Source organism: Cottoperca gobio, chromosome 3 (genome assembly GCF_900634415.1).
Source record: "Cottoperca gobio chromosome 3, fCotGob3.1, whole genome shotgun sequence".
In the NCBI taxonomy this organism is placed as follows: Eukaryota; Metazoa; Chordata; class Actinopteri; order Perciformes; family Bovichtidae; genus Cottoperca; species Cottoperca gobio.
This window is the reverse complement of record NC_041357.1, coordinates 15,985,964-16,004,685: the sequence shown is the minus strand read 5'-3', so window position 1 is coordinate 16,004,685 and position 18,722 is coordinate 15,985,964. Positions and strand designations below refer to the sequence as shown.

Sequence of the window (18,722 nt, the reverse complement as noted above, 5' to 3'; positions counted from 1 at the left end):
CACACTGAACAATTCGAGTCTTGTCAGGGAATATTATGTAAGCGCCTCTTGTTCGTGTGTTAAAGGATGCACCGACCCTCTTTTTAATGCAAGAAATTAGAGGTAAAAGAAGTCGATTAAATGATTAAGCTGTTCGATAATCTGCAACTAATTTGATAATATTTATTGATTGTTTTAGTCAAGGAAGTTTCCAAACTCTGTACGTTAATTCTCACACTGCATTAAAAAAAATGGAACCAGTGGGGGGGCCTGTTACTTCAAATCAATCCAAACAAATGATGGTATGCTTTGTAAATAATCTGACAGAGATGTGAGATATACACTATTTACTGTTAATGGGCTAAAATATGTAAAACCACTGGTATAGTCCTTTAAGGGAGAGTAAACACCAGGATGTCTTCTTTTTTTTTTTTTTGAGGACCATATCATACATGGAATATGAGCACTAGGGTTACCAAAATTACTACTCTCCCACAGGAAGACTTTTCACACTACTGAGCCAAGAGCTCACACGTTGGTCATGACGCCCGGAGCTGTGCTGGAAACTCTAAATATGTAAAAGATGGGAAAAATAGATAATAATGCTCCCATGGACTCGAAACATCACAGATGGTAATTAAACACATGTTCATGGGAGTGGGCAGACTCTATTTTTCCCGTCTTTTATAGGTTTTTCTGTCCCGCACCTAGTATTTTCCGTCTGGATGTGCGTTCATGCTTTTGTAAATATTTTTTTTATGGTAGCGATATGGTCACAGTCTGGACATAGGGTATAAACGGTGAGGATGCGGGCAGATATAAGATCCAAGAAATGTTTGCACAGTAACCAACCCCTGCTGTCACTGTCACACCAAGCATATTTGGCATAGCGAGGATCGAGAAGGGCTGTCAGCACTAATGAGGGCCTAAAGGCGTAAAGGTTAACACTTTACTTTATACAGTCACTGTAAGCACCAGTCCACTGCCACGTTAATGCAGAAAGACTCAAATCCATCACACAGTGTCAGGAAGTGTAACAGATTTATAGGCCAGATATAAAGTAAAGTGCAGCAGCATCTACAGTAGCGCATGAAGTTGGTGGGAGAGAAAATGGCCGGCTTGGTTTGGGGGGAGTTACAGTCCACACACAGGGAGTCACAAGGGCAAAGCCTTTATATAGAGAAGCTCTTACCTTCCCTTGGTGCCTTTTGACCCCTTCCCATCAACCCTCTTTATAGTGAGTTTTACACTCCTACGCCCGGTAGCAGAAACAAAAGAGGGTGGAGGATGTTGATGAGCAAGGCACCGACACAACTACTGTCAACTGGAAAATCTCTTCCACTTTACAGCCTCATTAGAAGTATCATCAAAACAACAGCCCCTGTGTTGTCAGAGCGGGCTCAGTGCACAGCCTCGGGTGCATCTTTACTGTAACTGGTCACTTTGGAGAGATATCAAAGCTTGAGGGCTCAAACACATGAAGGTAAAAGTAAAATCCAGCTCCGTTTTAGTGGCAACTTAAAGGATAGTTTGACAATTTATGAAATATACTTATTCAGATTCTGGCAGAGAGTTGGATGAGAAGATTGACACCACTCTCTTGTACGTATGATGAATATGAAGCTACAGCTAGCAGCCAGTTAGCTTAGCATGAAGACTGCAAACAGCTAGTGTGGCTCTGTCCAACGGTAACAAAAATCCAGCTCTAAAGTCCACTAATTATCAGGTTATATCCAGTTTCTTCAGTTTGTACAGAAACCAAACTGTGTAAGGGAAAATTTGGCTATAAATAAAGGCTATTTCTTCTTTTTTTCTGAGCAGTTGCCAGGCAACTGGCGGAGACTCCAAGAAGTTACTGGCTTCAGGCCAGTCGAGAAATATTCCGGCGTGAATACCCTCGTAACACAGAGAGTACTGTTTTTAAACTTTGGTTTTTGCACTGATTAAACAAGAAACGCATAATGTGTGACATTAGTTACCCTTCTACAGAGCCAGGCTGCTCGCCGTAGCTTCATATATACATATATACATATATATATATGTATATATACATATACATATATACACACACACACACACACACACACACACACACACACACACGTGAGGGGTATCAATCTTCTCATCTAACTCTCAGCCAGAAAGTGAATATTTCCCAAAACGTTGAGCAATTCCCATAAGAGCCTTAATAGTCAACCCAACTCTCTAAAGCTAGAAACAGGTGCCAAGACAACCTTAATAAAGCGTTAAAAAAAAAAACATTGAATCTGCTAAATTGGCAGTGAAACTGTAACATAAGTCAGCATTACTACAAGTACAAAAGCTTAAATTACCGCTTAAATTCAAATTCTCTAAATGAATCTCAAATCACATATGTAGGACTTGGGAGGCCGTGGTATTGAGAGAGTCGTTTATAAAATTCATTTTTTATTTTTTTATTTGGTATATGTTTCTTTCCATAAATATCACTTTAACAATAAGTAGGGCTTCTTACCCCTCTTTGAGCATGATTGGTGTTTCAATACTCTTCTGATCCCATTTGCCAGATGTGGAGATCAGGTCCAGGAACTGTGGAGGCAATTAAAGGATGTCATTGATCAACTTATTCTGGTGGTAAAATTTGTTCCCTTTCATGCAACTTCTTCAGTTCTTTTCAAATGTCTCCACCGAGACTGACTGTATCTTCTTCTGACAGACAAGTCAAAGAGAACATTTGATCGTGTGTCTATAAACTGGTGGAGATTTATTACATGTAACGAGGAAGGAAGTCGAACACTCACATTCTTCACAGCGTCCGCATATTTCTGCTCATTGAAGTAGTCGTAAAATGCAGCCATGTAAGACTCTTTGAAATTGGCCTTGAAAGGAGTTAAAGTATTGAAAGAAAGAGTGACAGAGAGAGGAAGATTAGTACGTTTGACTTTTAGACCGAAATACAAATAAAGTCAAGTTCAGTCACTGGAATGAAAATAGAACAATTCACTTTACTCAGAGAAACTCACAGATTTAGACTTGGCGAGACTTCCCAGGGTCTGGATCGTCTTGGAGATGAGGGTGAGGGTTCGAGAGGTGGCGGGATCCTAGGGAGGCAAAAAGACATGAAATCAAATTTCACACTTGACCTCATCATAAAAACACTGGATGAGTCATACAATCAAAGAAATGTAGTCTTCAAAGTCAAGTATGGAGAAAAAAAGGTTTCTAAACAAACTCTGATGAGGAAAATATGGTTTCATAAATAATGCTAAACGCAGGACTTATCAAAGAGTTGTGTGCATATGTAGATATGTAGGTTGCATGTGTGTTTGTTTTTAAAATCAGACTCACTGGATGGTGCGGTCGTAGTTGGAACAAGTTGGGAGAAAGGATGGATGGAGCGAAGAAACGCAGGAAAATGAAACTGCTCACTGCTGTGTATCGGACATCTTGGTCAACTTGAGAGCAGAAAACAACAACAGGGATTAATCATTATACATTATATTTGCCCAAATGATATCTAAGACATCACATATAGAGTCAGCCTGGAAAATAAAAGGAGATTTGTTCAATGTGTTGTTTAAAAATGAGAACTAATAACTAACTAACTATACATTTCTATCATAACAGCTTGTTCCTCCCGTGACTGTAGTGCCCTGTGACGGCCAACAGGAGGCAGCACAGTATGTGTCACTGGGTGTACACGCTCCATACATAACCATAATGATAGTGTGTGGGAGGCTTAAGTGTTTTCAGGTTTGACACAAAATAGCAGAAAAAAGAAGAGAGTGTCCTTGGACATCTTGCACATCCCGTTCTTTATTGTCTATTTCCTGTTCCTTAATAGCAGCTTTCTTTCTGTCTTCCATCTCTTTCATCATTCAGCGGGTGAGTTACCTTGGAAACGGGTGGCAGCGGACTCTCTCAAAGAGAAGAAGATATCACACATTACGGTGGGACAGCGAACGCCGGATGTGGTGATAACGTTGAAGATACGGTCCACATACTGCCGAAGATTTTCCTGAAGAGGGGGGGCAGGGCAGATATGTCAGATAACACACTGACCACACACACACACACACGCACACACACACATACACACACACACACACACACCACACTCATCTTTTTACCCTGTTTGTATCCAGGTTCTCCGATTCTTTGAGCTTGACCGGGTCAATTTCACAGGATTTGTTTTCAGCGCAGATCTGTGAACATTTACAAAAGTATCGAAATAGCCATTGATTACTGATTTAGCAAACATATTTTAGGTGTTAAAGAGAAAGACACGTGACATGAAGGAAATCAAGACTTAAAGGAGTGGAAACCAACAAACATAAAAACCTTACCTCATCTATAATGGGTTTCAGTGTGACTCGCAGATAGTGCATTCCTGCCAGCTTCATGGTCTCATCAATGCACTTGGAAGTCAGCGAGTTTCCCCGGAAAATGGTGTTAGGATCCCTACGCAGAGAGAGAGGGTGTGTTTTTACATACAAATCAAAACTGCAGCTTAATAAAGAACATGATGTTTGAGTTATTTAGGAAATATATATAATATACCAAACAAGACAGGGCATTAGAATAAAAAGATAAAGCAAAGAGGTGGAAATGATGCTGCAACACAATCAGACACAAACAGTAAACAATAGAAGAAAAAAGGGGAACAAATCCGGTAAACAGACGTGAAGCACAGAGGAGCAAGCTAGACTTTTTAGAGTTATTTAATATCTATAATAAATGACATTACTGTGGCTGCCTATATTGTCACAGTCATATCAAAATGCTAAGCTTATTGGTTTTTACTTACAATCAGATTTTTCTCATTTCTATAATCACTTTATTTCATATGATTCAAGAATTAATCTGCACCTGATTTACCATTCCAAATCCAAAATATACGACATTCAGCTGGCTCAGGTTGAAGAAATGTACTCATATTATTGCTAAGAAAGTGAAAGCTACACTATATCTGTAGTATAGAAATTCTTCAACGTGTGCTGAGATAAAAACTCTTTAACTCTGTAGCATGTCCACAAACTGGGGGATAAATTCATGCAGCAGCTGGACTGTCAGATACAACTTTATTAACTGAAAAGTGTTGGTATTAGTTGTCGAGCTGTGGTTTCAGAATTTCAGGAATAGATGCAACGAGACACTCACTGTGTGCGGTTGACTTCGGCGTGAGCGATGGCGCTGATGAAAGGCACAATCTTGCCGTAGTGAAGAAACAGACGCACGAGGGGAATGGCTGCTTCTTGTTTCTCTCGACACACCTCTCCCAGAGTGTGAGCTGTGGACGCCGACACGGGCTGAACAGAAAGGCACGAGGAGTCAACATGCAGCATTCAAACAGTGAAGTGTAAAATGCTGCAGGACACCAATACGTCTGAGCAGAGCAGAGACACACCAATATACACATACCTCTACATTAGCTGATTGCAGCAGTAGATCTCTGAGGGGAGTGTAGTGTTCGGAGGGAAAGACGTGGTCCTCGGTGTAAACAATGTTCAGACGCAGAGATCCGAGCTCTTCTACCTTCACTGACTTCCCTCCGTTCTCCCTTGGTTGAAGAAAGTACCTGAAAAAGTATATAAGATCTTAATAATTTGACATAAAATTGTGCTAAAACATTCTTTTAAAGCTGCAGTAATCAATATTGTTTTGTATTTACAGTGATAAAAGTGACTAGGATGTGAAAGATATTGCTATTGCAGTACGCACGCCTCTGCAGTTTCCCTCAACTCTTCAGAGCTTTTTAGCATCTTTTAGCATATTGTTTTGGTTTTAAGGCCCCCAACTTTATTGTCTTGTTTTACTCTCACTTCCGGCAGATATTTCCCTCAGAAGCTGGTGGAGACCAAATCCGAGCTACAAAGAGAGTGAATAGTGGACTTACATTCCTCGGTTGGCAACATACGTGACTCCAAGTGAATGCTAATGTTGCTCCATGTGTGTGATGTGTTGATAAGCAACTGTTCACCTTATCGCCTTTATGAGGCCATAATATGTCAATGTTGTGTTTACAGCTTTGCAAAAATATAAATGTATGCAGGTTTAACTGTCACATCAAAATCTAGAAAATTGTCTTGTTGTCAATACATTTAAGGGGATGATTATTCTCTTCTGTATCGGACTGCACTGACTACCCAATATTTATTCTCTTCTCATTCTCAGAAGCTGTGCTCCCATCATTTATGAAGGGGAAATGTTCAGTTTTCGAAGAGAAATAAAATACAAAAACAGGTTCTGTTGGGTCAGCAATGTTGGAAAAGAGCCTTCGTGCTCAGCGTAATCGACCCCGGTTAAAAAAAAAACTTTAAAGAAGGTCTGTTGTCAATGTTGATACTTGTTGCTATGGCTCTGCTGTTGCTGGGGCAACACATACTCAGAATGTCAACGGACAACGATGATGAAATCAAATGTACCCAGCCCCAGCAGGGTGCAGTGGAAAGAAACACAAAACAGACCCAAAATGATTGACAGAGTGTGTGCAACGAGATGATGTTACGTGTGAGTGATGTTACTCTCACCATGCATCGTGGACCCCAGCCTGATCCAACGCCCGCAGAGGAACGCGCACACCTCCCAGGAACTCATCCCCAAACTTCAGGTTGCTGGCGTTCCACAGATCCACCCTGAACACAAACCATAGGGTACAATTCAAACATGGAAGGAGTCCTAACACACCCACCTCGAAGCCCCTTAAGACCTACTGGCTCACCTCAGTGCCAACTTGTCAACATCCTCTTCTTCAACATCAAACTGCCGCTTTGTGTAGCTTAACGGCCGCGTCACCTAGAAATGGAGACCGAGTAAACACTTTAGCATAAATCATGGAGAAGTGAGTATTCCATCTAGATTCCTTTTTCAATCTCACATTTAATTTTCTATGCCTAAACTTAGAATTAGTAGTTGAAATGACCCATATCAAATTCTAAACACACTATCTGGAAGATTTGGATCCAAATGGGAGCTATCAGAGATCAGAATGTGGCACGGTCTACGTACGTTTGCAGCAATGAGTGGATACAATTCGAAACAATAAAAAAGGGGACAACCACATGACAAAGACATGATAGATGGCCTGTGTTTGCGTGTGGATGCGGGCCTCAAAGGGGGGCTACAGGCAGAGAGCACCACAGGGTATGAGCCCTGTTTATGTGGTGGTCGGGAATAAATGAAACCGTCTCGTCGGATAGAAATCAATGGGCCAGATTGTTTGGTGGTTTGTCCGAATCAATCATACTCTTGTCCTGCTGTCTACCAGCGCTGCAGCGGGGAGGCCAGAGGGAGGAGCGACACAAAAATGTCATAGCGGCTGGTGAACAAGGGTTAACGGGGGCAGTGTGAAAGGGAGTTTGTGTGTGCACGAAAGAAAATCTATAAATATAAACTCATGAATAAATGTGAACCGTGACAAGTTTTTACGAAGACACTCAGAGAAAAGAATTACTAAATATTAGTAATTTTTTTCTCTGACTTGTTGACAGTTGCGTTTGCTAATTTAAACAACGGGTTTTTAGTTTCTGCTAATTTTCTGAACTTAAAAATAAATAAAAAACGTGGCATGGTTCAAATACCTACACAACCTTTTATGATTTAAATATACATATATCTAGGATATACAGTAATTAAGGTGTCTGTTATTTTGAATGATAAAAGACAACTTGACTGCATGCCAGTTGTTCTATATTATGAAAACCTTTAAAACATCTTTACAATGACAAATAAGTTACTGTTAACAATAGACACACATCAATATTTACCTCAAAATAGAAAACCTCCTCAAACTGTGGATTGTTGGTTTTCCTCTTTACTTTGGTCTTCTTAGCTTCCGACCTGAGAGAAGCAGGGAGGCAGAAAGAGATAAAAAAACACACCCTTATCCAAAGTTAAACGTGTGATAAACAAAAGTTGCTTAAGGTGAAATCACCTTGAAGGTCCTAGTAAGGAGACAGCAGCGTAGGGATCACATTGGCCGTTGACGATTGGAAGACCTTGGCACTCCAACACTCTGTAAACACACACAAACCATGAATGAATAAGCACTCTACTGTACAAACATGGACACACACACACACACACACACACACACACACACACACACACCTGTCACACATTAACGTGATGCTAATTTTAATGCACCATTAACACTGTGTGATCTCATCCAATGCCTTATCGCCCAAATGTCCAGTAAACTAGAGGACAGGTTGAATCTATTCTACCTGCCCAGCATGAGACAGAAGATAAGAAATTCAATCATCTTAAGACACAGATACTTTTCTCTGGAGTTTGCAGAGACAAACAAGCTAAAAGACAAAGTTAGAGAAGTATTGGACTTAATCTATTGGGATGATAATTCTGCACTGATTTTTAAGAGTGTGGCCCCAATGGCTAAATGCAACTTTAACTTTAACTTCACTTCAAAAGTTCTAGTTTGAAGTGAACTCTGAAGTGAAGCTTTCAGCAACACAGAGCTGAGAAATAAAGAGGCGTGGTTCAGGTATGATGCTCACTTTCTCTGCACTGATGGTCAATCAAGATAAATCTCATCACACGTTTGTGAGGATGCACACATGAAGCCATACTCCCTTATCACATAACATATAGTTAATAAGGTAAAGTGTACTCATCACTGTCAAACGTTACTATCCCTCTTTTATAAAAGCTTAGAACATCTAAAGTCCTGTACAAGTGACACTTGAAGCTTTTAGCTTTTGAATACAAGAAATGTATTGATGCTATCCACCCCCCCCCAGACATAGAACATCTGGTCCATTCATACTGTAGTTCACTCCTACGCTGGGAGTCCTTCCTAGTAAATTTTGGGTCGAATTAAGAGCTCCATGAGAGTTTTCTCAGCATGTGAAAATGGTCCCCGTTGTCAATGCTAGGTGTGTCTGTATGTATGTAATGAAGGCAGAAACAGAGAGAGGGACAGATGAAAAGAGATGGAGGGAAGTAATTCCAATTGAGCTGCTGGCGTAGAGTTGTGCCAATTGTAAATCCTGTGTGATCCAGCAACTACATACACAGCATAAAGACCACTTGAGAGGAAACACATAAAATAAAAAGCAGGAGAGATCATAACTTCAGAGTCCTGACTCTGTGGCAGATATATCCGACAGAGCATAAGGGAGACAAAGCTCATGTAGAATGTAATCCTCATATGTGGTTCTAGAGTAGGACTCAAGCATCTGTGGTCAACAAAGGCAGAGGGAAGATTTTTCCTTTCTAGTTCTGTAAAGAACTCCTTTTTTCAAACCACATTGCATATGGTTATTCAAGATGTATATACCGCCATATAGGATTATTATTTTTATTTTTTAAACAATATGCAGTAAAACATTACATTACTGTATTAATGTTTATAATCAAGGAGGTTACTTTCTCCGACTCGGTTTGTTTGTGTGTCTGCCAGCAGGATTAAGGAAAAACGATTCTCATGAAACTTGGTGGAAGGGTGACGCATGGGCCAAGGAAGAACCCATTCAATTTTGGAGCAGATCTGAATCACGGAGCAGATATTTATGCTGTGTTCAGGTGGTGTCAGAATAATCCGAAAAATGAGTTCCCGACTGGGAAAATTCTAGTGAAAGGCCAACCCCACAAGTTGGAACGACAATTCGAAAACAGCTATCAACGTGTTGTTTTAAAGCAATAAAATAAAACACGCCTTCTTTGTAATGTACATGTTGTTTCTACATTATGACTTAAAGCAATTGTAAAAGCACAAAATGATGCAAGGTCATTTTATCTACTGCTGGTTTATACACTGTAAACATAAGCAGACATATTGCATATGTGCATTTTGTTTCACCAGACTATGGCATATTTAATAGAGATAGAGACTTTGTTATTTACATAGAAAGTTTTGTATATGTTAATTCATGCCCCGTACTATATTGTACTTATGCTTAAATTGCACATGTAGTAAAAGTAAACATACAGAACACATAAAGTTCTAGTATAATGTTGCCGAATAAGGAACTAAAGATTCTTAGGAAGACAGAGGTGGTAAAACAGATGTTTTAACTGAGCAATACACTGAACAGAAGAACATTGTTTATATTGTTTATATTTATAGCCTTCATTCAACAAATTCCACACACGGGATTACTATTCAGAAAACTGGATTTCTAGCTCATGCTGATTTCAAAACAGATTAAAGTAGAGAATTAGGGTGACATCCATCCATCCATCCATTTCTGTGTCAGATGACATCATGCTGTAAGGAGATTAGCATCAAAACAGGACAAAACAACAAGTGGGATGAATCACTTCCTGTGTGTCACAGTGATGCACCACTTCTCACACCACATGATGAATTATAAAGCAAATCGCAGTGCTGCCCACAACTGAACTGACTACACAAGCAACAGCTTGCACCATCCTGCTCACTCACACACAGACACACAGACACACAGACACACACACACACACACACACACACACACACACACACACACACACACACACACACACACACACACTAATAAGGAATAAGGAGAGGGCTGGGTTAAGCATCACTAATGCCAGAGCGCTTCCTGTCCAGTAAGCTTGTTTATATAACCCCTGCTTGGCCTACTATCCAGCCCCCTCCCGCTCTCTCTCTCATCACCACTGTGAGCTCTGACATGCCAGACAGCGGTGGTGAAGCAAACTTTGTTTTTGGTTTTTGTCGGCATTGCCCATATTAGGTTAATGTGCTTCTATTCTGCGCCCACGTAACCTGTCAAAAACAATTTGGGGAATAAGAAGGGAATGAATTACATCATAGTGCCAAAACCACACACAAAAAAGCGGATGTGATTATAAGTCTGTGTCACTGACGGGTGCACTATTACAAGTAAATTAAATTAAATATTAAATTAAATCAGAACAGGGACTCAAAAGTAAACACTGTGTTAAGTTATAAAATGTTTTCTTGTTAATAGATTCATGGTATTACGCAGCCAACTATATTTCTGATTGACGGGAGGAGAAAGTATTTCGATATTTTAAAGTGATCGTAAACCACACCACTGTAAAAATACTCAACTACAAGTTAAAGACTTACATTTTAATATTACTTCAAATGGCAGTAGATACATTTTCTGCTCATAATAATAACGACACACTCTGCGTTTAGATTGGTTTCCCATGAGCTCGATCATGGCAAAAAGGACGTGCGTCAACCGATGCATTATATTCTATACATGGTCATATGTTTTTTTAAATAAAATCTCTAAGTAGTAACTATAGCTATCAGATAAATGTAGAGGAGTAAAATGTATGTATGTAGTGGAGTATCAGTATAAAATAAAGCATTTTTAAAAAGGTTGTTTAGCTCTTTTTTGTTGCTGTTGCACTTAATGCATTTTATTTATTTTATTCTTAAAAACATGTCACTTGAGGCCAAATGCATTTTTATCAGCTCAGTTTACCCAAACTAAAACATACTATAATACACAACAGAAGATTTCTTTCAATCTGTTAGTTTGATCTTTTGAGCTGAACGGACGGAACCCTCTCCGTCTCTGTCATACACGTGTCTTCCTAGAGAAATCTGACTAGATGACCTCCTGCTCTAAGCTCCTTAACCAATATGCTATCTGGGAACAGGGCCATGCAGGCTCAGAGCTGGAGCACACGCACACACACACACACACACACACACACACATACACACACACACACACACACACTTGTGTATGTAATCTTTGTGCATGTGTGTGTCTTGATTGGTCTTCTGCAGCGTAACTAATGAGAGAACAAAGCCACTTTTTGATGATGTATACCTGCTCTGCTGTGCGCTTAGCCACTGCTCTGCCGTCGGCACTATGCTCTGTGCCCTACCTCGTGGTGAGCGAGCACATTTCTTATCATGTGAAGGCAGCTTGACCTCCAACCATCCCACTGCATGTCAAAAGCTGTTGTCTGGCAACACGCTATGCACCTTAGTAAGAGGCTAAAGCGTGTTGCACTGGGTAAACCATTATATGGTGCACTCAAAAATCCATGGCATGAACACTACTTCCTGCTCCTGTCTTCTTAAATTCAAGAGCAAATATGCAGAAGTGTCTAAAACTCTATTTACTTCTCACTATTGAGTATCCATTATATCAAGAGTATTGAATGAGTGAATAAGGGAGTTATTCAAAAAATTGCTCCAAAGCATTATGTACAACAGCAGCACAATGTATCAGGTGGACACACACCACATGCGTGTGCACAGCTTGATGGAGATTTTAGAGAAACCCCAGTCTACATCCGGCTAACCCTACTATACGTGTCAGGCTGTTAGAGTTGATTTAAGGTTGATTTAAATCAGTTACACTGTTAGGCTTAAGCACAGCGGTGCTTCAAGCCAAATTCTAATGTCAGTATGCTAACATGCTCAGAATGACAATGCTAACATGCTGATGTTTTTTCCGTCATAAAAGTGACATTTTGACCTCATGGTAGCGCTACAGGGAAAATGAGGGGATTGCCAAAGTCAGCAGGATACATCCTGTGAGGACCGTTAATGTCTACACAAAACGTTGGTAATTCATCCAAAGGTTTTTGAGATATTCCAGACAAAAGCAATGGAAGAACTGACATCCTTAGAGTCCTTAGAGCCAGCGAAGCTAAACATCTTTTAAGACATCAGCTGACAAGATGTGTGGGGTGGTGATGGCCTAGTAGTCACGTGGTACGGCTTCCAAATACAACACCAGATGGTTGTGAGTTCGATACCAGGGCTGCCACCATTGTGCCCCTGAGCAAGGCACTTAACCCTGAGTTGCTCCAGAGGGACTGTCCCTGTAGTTAGTTCACTGTAAGTGTAAGTGCTCTGGATAAGAGCTTCCCCTAAATGACCTGTAATGTAATGTGACATTGAGTCTTGACTTTGATTTTAAATGTATTATAAAGCTGTAAAATAATTGCATTAAATGTATTTTTCTGTAAACAGCAAATAATTCATATTTGTGACTACAGGATGTATATTCTTCTTTTCTATTTTTCTCTTTACATAAACTCATTTTATAAAACTGCACAAGTAAAAAAAAAAACCTGAAGTGTGCTATCGTTATGTGTGAATAAGGACTGTGTGTGTGCGCGTGTGTGTGGGTGGGGGTGCGTGTGTGTGTGTGTGTGTGTGTGTGTGTGTGTGCAGTCTCACCGTGTGGCTAGTTTATGGTTGATGACTCCACTGTCTGTGATGACTTCACTCAGACGCAGCTCCAGGTGTACTTTTCCCTGCAGCACACAAACACACACATAAGCATTTTTTATGCACACACTTTTGAAATGTTCTAAGTTCCGCAGAGTGCTTATGAACTTATGAACTCTTCAGCATCCGTATAACAGTAGTGCCCGGTGACAGGTAGGACGGTCACCGCCCAGTGAAAACCATCATTTGTTTGTGTGTATGTGAAAGAGTGGGTTTGTGACGGAAGACACATTTCTGCTGACAACAACGTGCAACATAATCCAATGTAAAAAGTGTCGTCTTTTAAACTGGCATGGTGACAATCCATCTCTCACAATGAATAAAACAGGTTGGATGGGTTGGATCTAAATTCATAAAACATATTTTATTATTGGAGATCCCTGTTTTTCATTGGACAGTGGAGAGTCCAGCTGCTTAGGTCTTAGGTCTAATTGCCATCTTATGAACTCTCGCAGTACTGCAAAAAATAAAAATCACGGATTTATAGCATTATACGTATCATATGCACTGTTTATACTGTATAAGGCTGGAAATGGTTGACACTGTTTTCAGAAAAGACCTGATCCATGGATGTTAAGTAGGAGCTAAAAATACACTCATAAATAATAATTCTTCTTTGATAAGTCCCTGTACAAAACAAAAAGAATACACAAACCTAAAAAAAAGTGGCATTCCTCCACCAACAGAGACACTGTGTGTAAATAGCTGCGAGCCTGAACGTCATGCTGAAGTTATTTTCCCTCTGAAGTGATTGGATTAATGACATAATGACAGTGTAGTGGTGCAGCTGTCTAGAAAAGCTCCATTAATTAACAGCATCAGTATGCAAACTCACAGGCGTTGCTCTTTCTGGCTGATTCAAGCAGAGGGAACAAACACTCGCACTTACACATGTGCACACAGACCAAACAATGTGTCCTCTATTAAAAAAGAGAAGAGAGACACTCTATCTTCCTACTTCATTTGATCCATCTCCCTCGCTTTCTCTCTTTTCTCTCATTCTCTCACACATCCTTCCTCTCCCCGGCTCCTCGGATGAATGTGTCTCTGTTTCAGATCCCTGCTCCAGGGCTGCACACACCCATCTGTCTGCAGATGTTACTGTTCACTGTGTCTCAGACTGTGTGTATGTGTGTGTGTGTGTGTGTGCGTGCGTGCGTGCGTGCGTGTGTGTGTGTGTGTGTGTAGTACCATGTGCGTGCATGTGTGTGTGTGTGTAACCATGCATGTGGGTGAGTGAGACTGTTGAATACTGAATAGTAGACAATGTGTAAAATAAGCATGTAGGAAAAATGCAACAGCTCCAATTATATGTGCACAATTATATTCACTTTCTAGCTTGTTTACAGCTTGGTGAGAATACCCAATGAGAGGTGCTAACTGCATGGCACATACAACAGCTGTCAATCAGAAAAGGCTACTAAATTTACTTTTAAATGCTTCCATGAATTGTTGCTGTCACAAACAGCAGCAGACTGGAAATGTGTCTGTTTTTTTCAGTGATCAACACTCCAGCATTTGAGTTGTTAATGTGTTATTGGTTGGACTAATGTTTGGATGTGCTTTTGGTTTACATAGACAGAGATGTCGGTGCTAACAAAGTGGAAAGAATAAAGTGCAAACATTGAGATTGAAAGTTAACATTTCAGTCAGGACTGTCTCCCAACATTCCCCAAACATAATGATCTTTTTTTACCTCTGTCATACAAGAACCATTAAAAAATATTTCTGTAACATTCAGTGATATCCTGTTATTATTCTCAACAGCAAATTTAAACCACAACGTGCGATCCAAACACACACTTCACGCTCCTATCACAGCCAGCTGTCATTCATTCATGACAAGCGAGAATGTGTAAATTATAGTGATGCTGATAAAAGCTGTGTGTTCACACTTCACCAGCTGATAACAAACTGAGCTGTAATGGAGGTGAAGGGATAGGATCTACAGTTTACACGGACTGCCAGGTGACTTTGACCCTGCAGGCTCAGATGTTGCAGGTGCACACATGCTGTGTTTGTTTGGGTTCTGCCCTGCTTCAAACATTAACATGCAGACACACTTATCACACATCAATGCGTACACTGAGTAGGGTAAGTCTCTAAGGGTGGGTGTTGTTTGAAACCAAAATAATACTTTTTTCATACCTTTATTTAAGGCATATAAACCAAATCCTTGTAAATAAATAAAAAAAAGAAGCCAAACTTCTATAATTCTAAAGCGAGTTTATGAAGTGTGACTGTAGAATAAGTATAGCCAGGTCATAAAGTAAGTGAACTGACTAAGTCAAATAAATTATGTATCAGCAAAACCTATGACTGTATAGAAATGAGCAAGGTTGTGTTTTATTTTTTATGACCTTAACCTTTTATTTTTAGGAAGAAGTGAAAACTACAAATCTCATATATCAGCCGGTATTCAAATAAAAGCCGGCCGCTAATTAAAAACATTGATACAACAGCTCACATGGTAAATTCAGTGTAATGTCCATTTCCACAGCACTAATTCCAGCAGTACAACAACAGTCATGTTATACTCACCACTCTGCTGATCAGTGTTTCCTTTTTCAACAGAAATAATGTTTCAATTAATTCCAGTCGTTTCTTCTTTGCCGTACCCCTCGATCGATGTTAATTTACTGCCAACAAAACTTCCTAAAAACTTTTTTTCACATTAAAAGTCTAACTATAAAGGGAAGGGCTGTGCAAGTGCAGAGTATCATTTATGGAAGTTTAAAATCATTTGGGGTAAATTAGTGGAATTAGTGCTGTGGAAGTTTTGAGTTTGCATTAACAAAAACAAAAACATCCTAATATCTTAAATATAAGCCTGTCCCAAATAAAGGCCTGGCTCTGTCACTGAGAATTTACGATAGTCTCACTTTAAATGTTGTCTAAATACAAGCAGTTATACAAAAAGGTTGAAAGATCAAGGAATGAATTCAGAAGACTAATAATCTGAGCAAGAATGGTTAGCTTTTGGTATCAATCAGACACATTTCCGACAATACTAAAGCCCTTTAAGTGTCATGTGGTTTCTGTGGAGAAGCTAAAAAAACTAAAAAACTGGAGGATCTGCCGGAGAAGAATAAAATCAAGAGAGAGTGCTTTGTTATTAAAATGTGTGTGTGTGTGTGTGTGTGTGTGTGTGTGTGTGTGTGTGTGTGTGTGTGTGTGTGTGTGTGTGTGTGTGTGTGTGTGTGTTTTTTCGCTCTGTACTGACCTGCACTTCTGAGTCAGCACTGACAGGTTGTAGCTGGAACCAGGTGTCTTTGCCGTGATATTTCTGCAGGTCCTCTTTCTTCACTGCAACCTTGCCTACAAATCCCACACATTGACACACACACACACAAAAACCAATGAGTTCAAAACATAACTCACTAAGCGAAAAAGACTTACGTGTTCAGATGCAAGCTTCAACAAACACTTGACAAACACCCACACACCTGCTCTCATGCTGTCAATCCACACGTCAATCTCTTTTTAATACATGTAGGCACCTGGTGCAGAAATACTCACAGTCATTTCTACCCTGAAACTAACAGGTACTTTGTACTGTTTACAACACCCACTAACAAACAACCACACACACACACACACACACACACACACACACACACACACACACACACACACACACACACACACACACACACACACACACACACACACACACACACACACACACGAGCTGTTGATGATACAAAGAGATTTTCAGTTTGTGGTCTGTGGTCACACACATAAATACAAATCCACCAATATACACACTGACACACCCGGTGATACCGATAAAGACATCCCCTCTCACACAAACCGACACTGTGTAACTATAAGGGACCAGTTCCAGTTAGATGAGAAGATCGATATCACGCTCATTTCTACCCTGAAACTAACAGGTACTTTGTACTGTTTACAACACCCACTAACAAACAACCACACACACCCACACACACACACACACACACACACACACACACACACACACACACACACACACACACACACACACACACACACACACACACACACACACACACACACACACACACACACACACACACACGAGCTGTTGATGATACAAAGAGATTTTCAGTTTGTGGTCTGTGGTCACACACATAAATACAAATCCACCAATATACACACTGACACACCCGGTGATACCGATAAAGACATCCCCTCTCACACAAACCGACACTGTGTAACTATAAGGGACCAGTTCCAGTTAGATGAGAAGATCGATATCACGCTCATGTCGGCCTGTTTAATATGAAGCTACAGCCAGTAACCTGTTAGCTTAGTTTAACATAAAGACTGGAAACCAGAGGAAACACCTAGCCTCTGTCCGCAGCTAACAAATTCTGCATCTCACTTCTAAAAACTCACTAATTATAACATCTTGTGTGACAATGGTTGTTCTGATCCTCAGGTTTGATTGGGTGATTGATAAAATCTGTATTTGACAAATGCACATTCACCACAGCTCATTTAAATATTTAACCTGTTAACTATTTAAAGATATAAAATATTCATACTAACTAAATTGTTGTTTTATAAAGAGTTGCTACTGCTGTTTCACAAAAGGGAAAATCTGAAGTGTTGCATTCGCTGCTCTAAAACCACAGTAAAGCCTGTCCCATGAGGCCTATTTCTCCTTCCAAACCCTCAGCAGAAAGTATTGAAAGGGTTAGGGGTGTGAGGGGAGTTTACAACAGATGGAGCAGCTGTTTACTCACCGATACTTGAGTCCCTCCTGAAGACGTCCCTGTCGAAGATGTAGAATGAGAGGTGTCTGAAGCTACGTGGGATCTCGCAGTAAAAGTCCTCCCCATAGAACGGACTGGAGGTGAGACACAAGGCAAGCTGTGATTAGAGACTCCATCCATTCATTCATCGTCTACTGCTTATCCGGGGTCGGGTCGCGGGGGCAGCAGCTCCAGTAAGGAACCCCAATCTTCCCTTCTCCGGGCCACATCCTCCAGCTCCGACTGGGGGATCCCGAGGCGTTCCCAGGCCAGTGAGGAGATATAATCTCTCCACGAGTCCTGGGTCTCCTCCCAGCTGGATGTGCCTGGAACACCTCCCTGGGAGGCACCCAGGTGGCATCCTTAATAGATGCCCAAACCACCTCAACTGGCTCCTTTCAACGTAAAGGAGCAGCGGCTCTACTCCGAGTCTCTCTCTTGGGGTAAGGGCTCATTCCCTACCCGGAGTAGGCAATCCACCAGTTTCCTGCTGAGAGCCATGGCCTCAGATTTTGAGGTGCTGATCCTCATCCCAACCGCTTCACACTCGGCTGCGAACCGATCCAGTGACTGTTGAAGGTTACAGGCCGATGATGCCATAAGGACCACATCATCTGCAAAGAGCAGCGATGAGATCCTCAGGCCACCGAACTGCAACCCCTCTCCTCCATGACTACGCCTCGATATCCTGTCCATGAAAATCACGAACAGGATTGGTGATAAAGCGCAGCCCTGGCGGAGGCCAACATCCACTGGGAATGAGTCCGACTTACTGCCGAGTATCCGGACACAACTCTCGCTTTGGGCGTACAGGGATTGGATGG

The 18,722-nt window shown here is 40.8% G+C and overlaps 1 protein-coding gene across 4 annotated transcripts in view; it reads right to left on the bottom strand.

Annotated features, from left to right (window-relative positions):
* rasa3 (RAS p21 protein activator 3) overlaps positions 1–18,722 on the bottom strand; it is a 43,883-nt gene that overhangs the window by 6,347 nt on the left and 18,814 nt on the right. For 3 of the 4 annotated variants that reach the window (XM_029461213.1, XM_029461198.1, XM_029461221.1), the window contains exons 3-18: positions 17,890–17,993; positions 16,380–16,474; positions 13,106–13,182; positions 7,892–7,972; positions 7,725–7,797; positions 6,680–6,753; positions 6,489–6,593; positions 5,380–5,536; positions 5,119–5,267; positions 4,305–4,419; positions 4,089–4,163; positions 3,853–3,976; positions 3,307–3,413; positions 2,982–3,059; positions 2,760–2,837; positions 2,474–2,547 (exon numbers count right to left, since the gene is read on the bottom strand). In XM_029461213.1, the coding sequence (XP_029317073.1) occupies positions 2,474–2,547; positions 2,760–2,837; positions 2,982–3,059; positions 3,307–3,413; positions 3,853–3,976; positions 4,089–4,163; positions 4,305–4,419; positions 5,119–5,267; positions 5,380–5,536; positions 6,489–6,593; positions 6,680–6,753; positions 7,725–7,797; positions 7,892–7,972; positions 13,106–13,182; positions 16,380–16,474; positions 17,890–17,993 (1,566 nt within the window). The remainder of the gene's footprint in view (positions 1–2,473; positions 2,548–2,759; positions 2,838–2,981; positions 3,060–3,306; positions 3,414–3,852; positions 3,977–4,088; positions 4,164–4,304; positions 4,420–5,118; positions 5,268–5,379; positions 5,537–6,488; positions 6,594–6,679; positions 6,754–7,724; positions 7,798–7,891; positions 7,973–13,105; positions 13,183–16,379; positions 16,475–17,889; positions 17,994–18,722) is intronic. The other variant, XM_029461205.1, reaches the window with a different exon arrangement.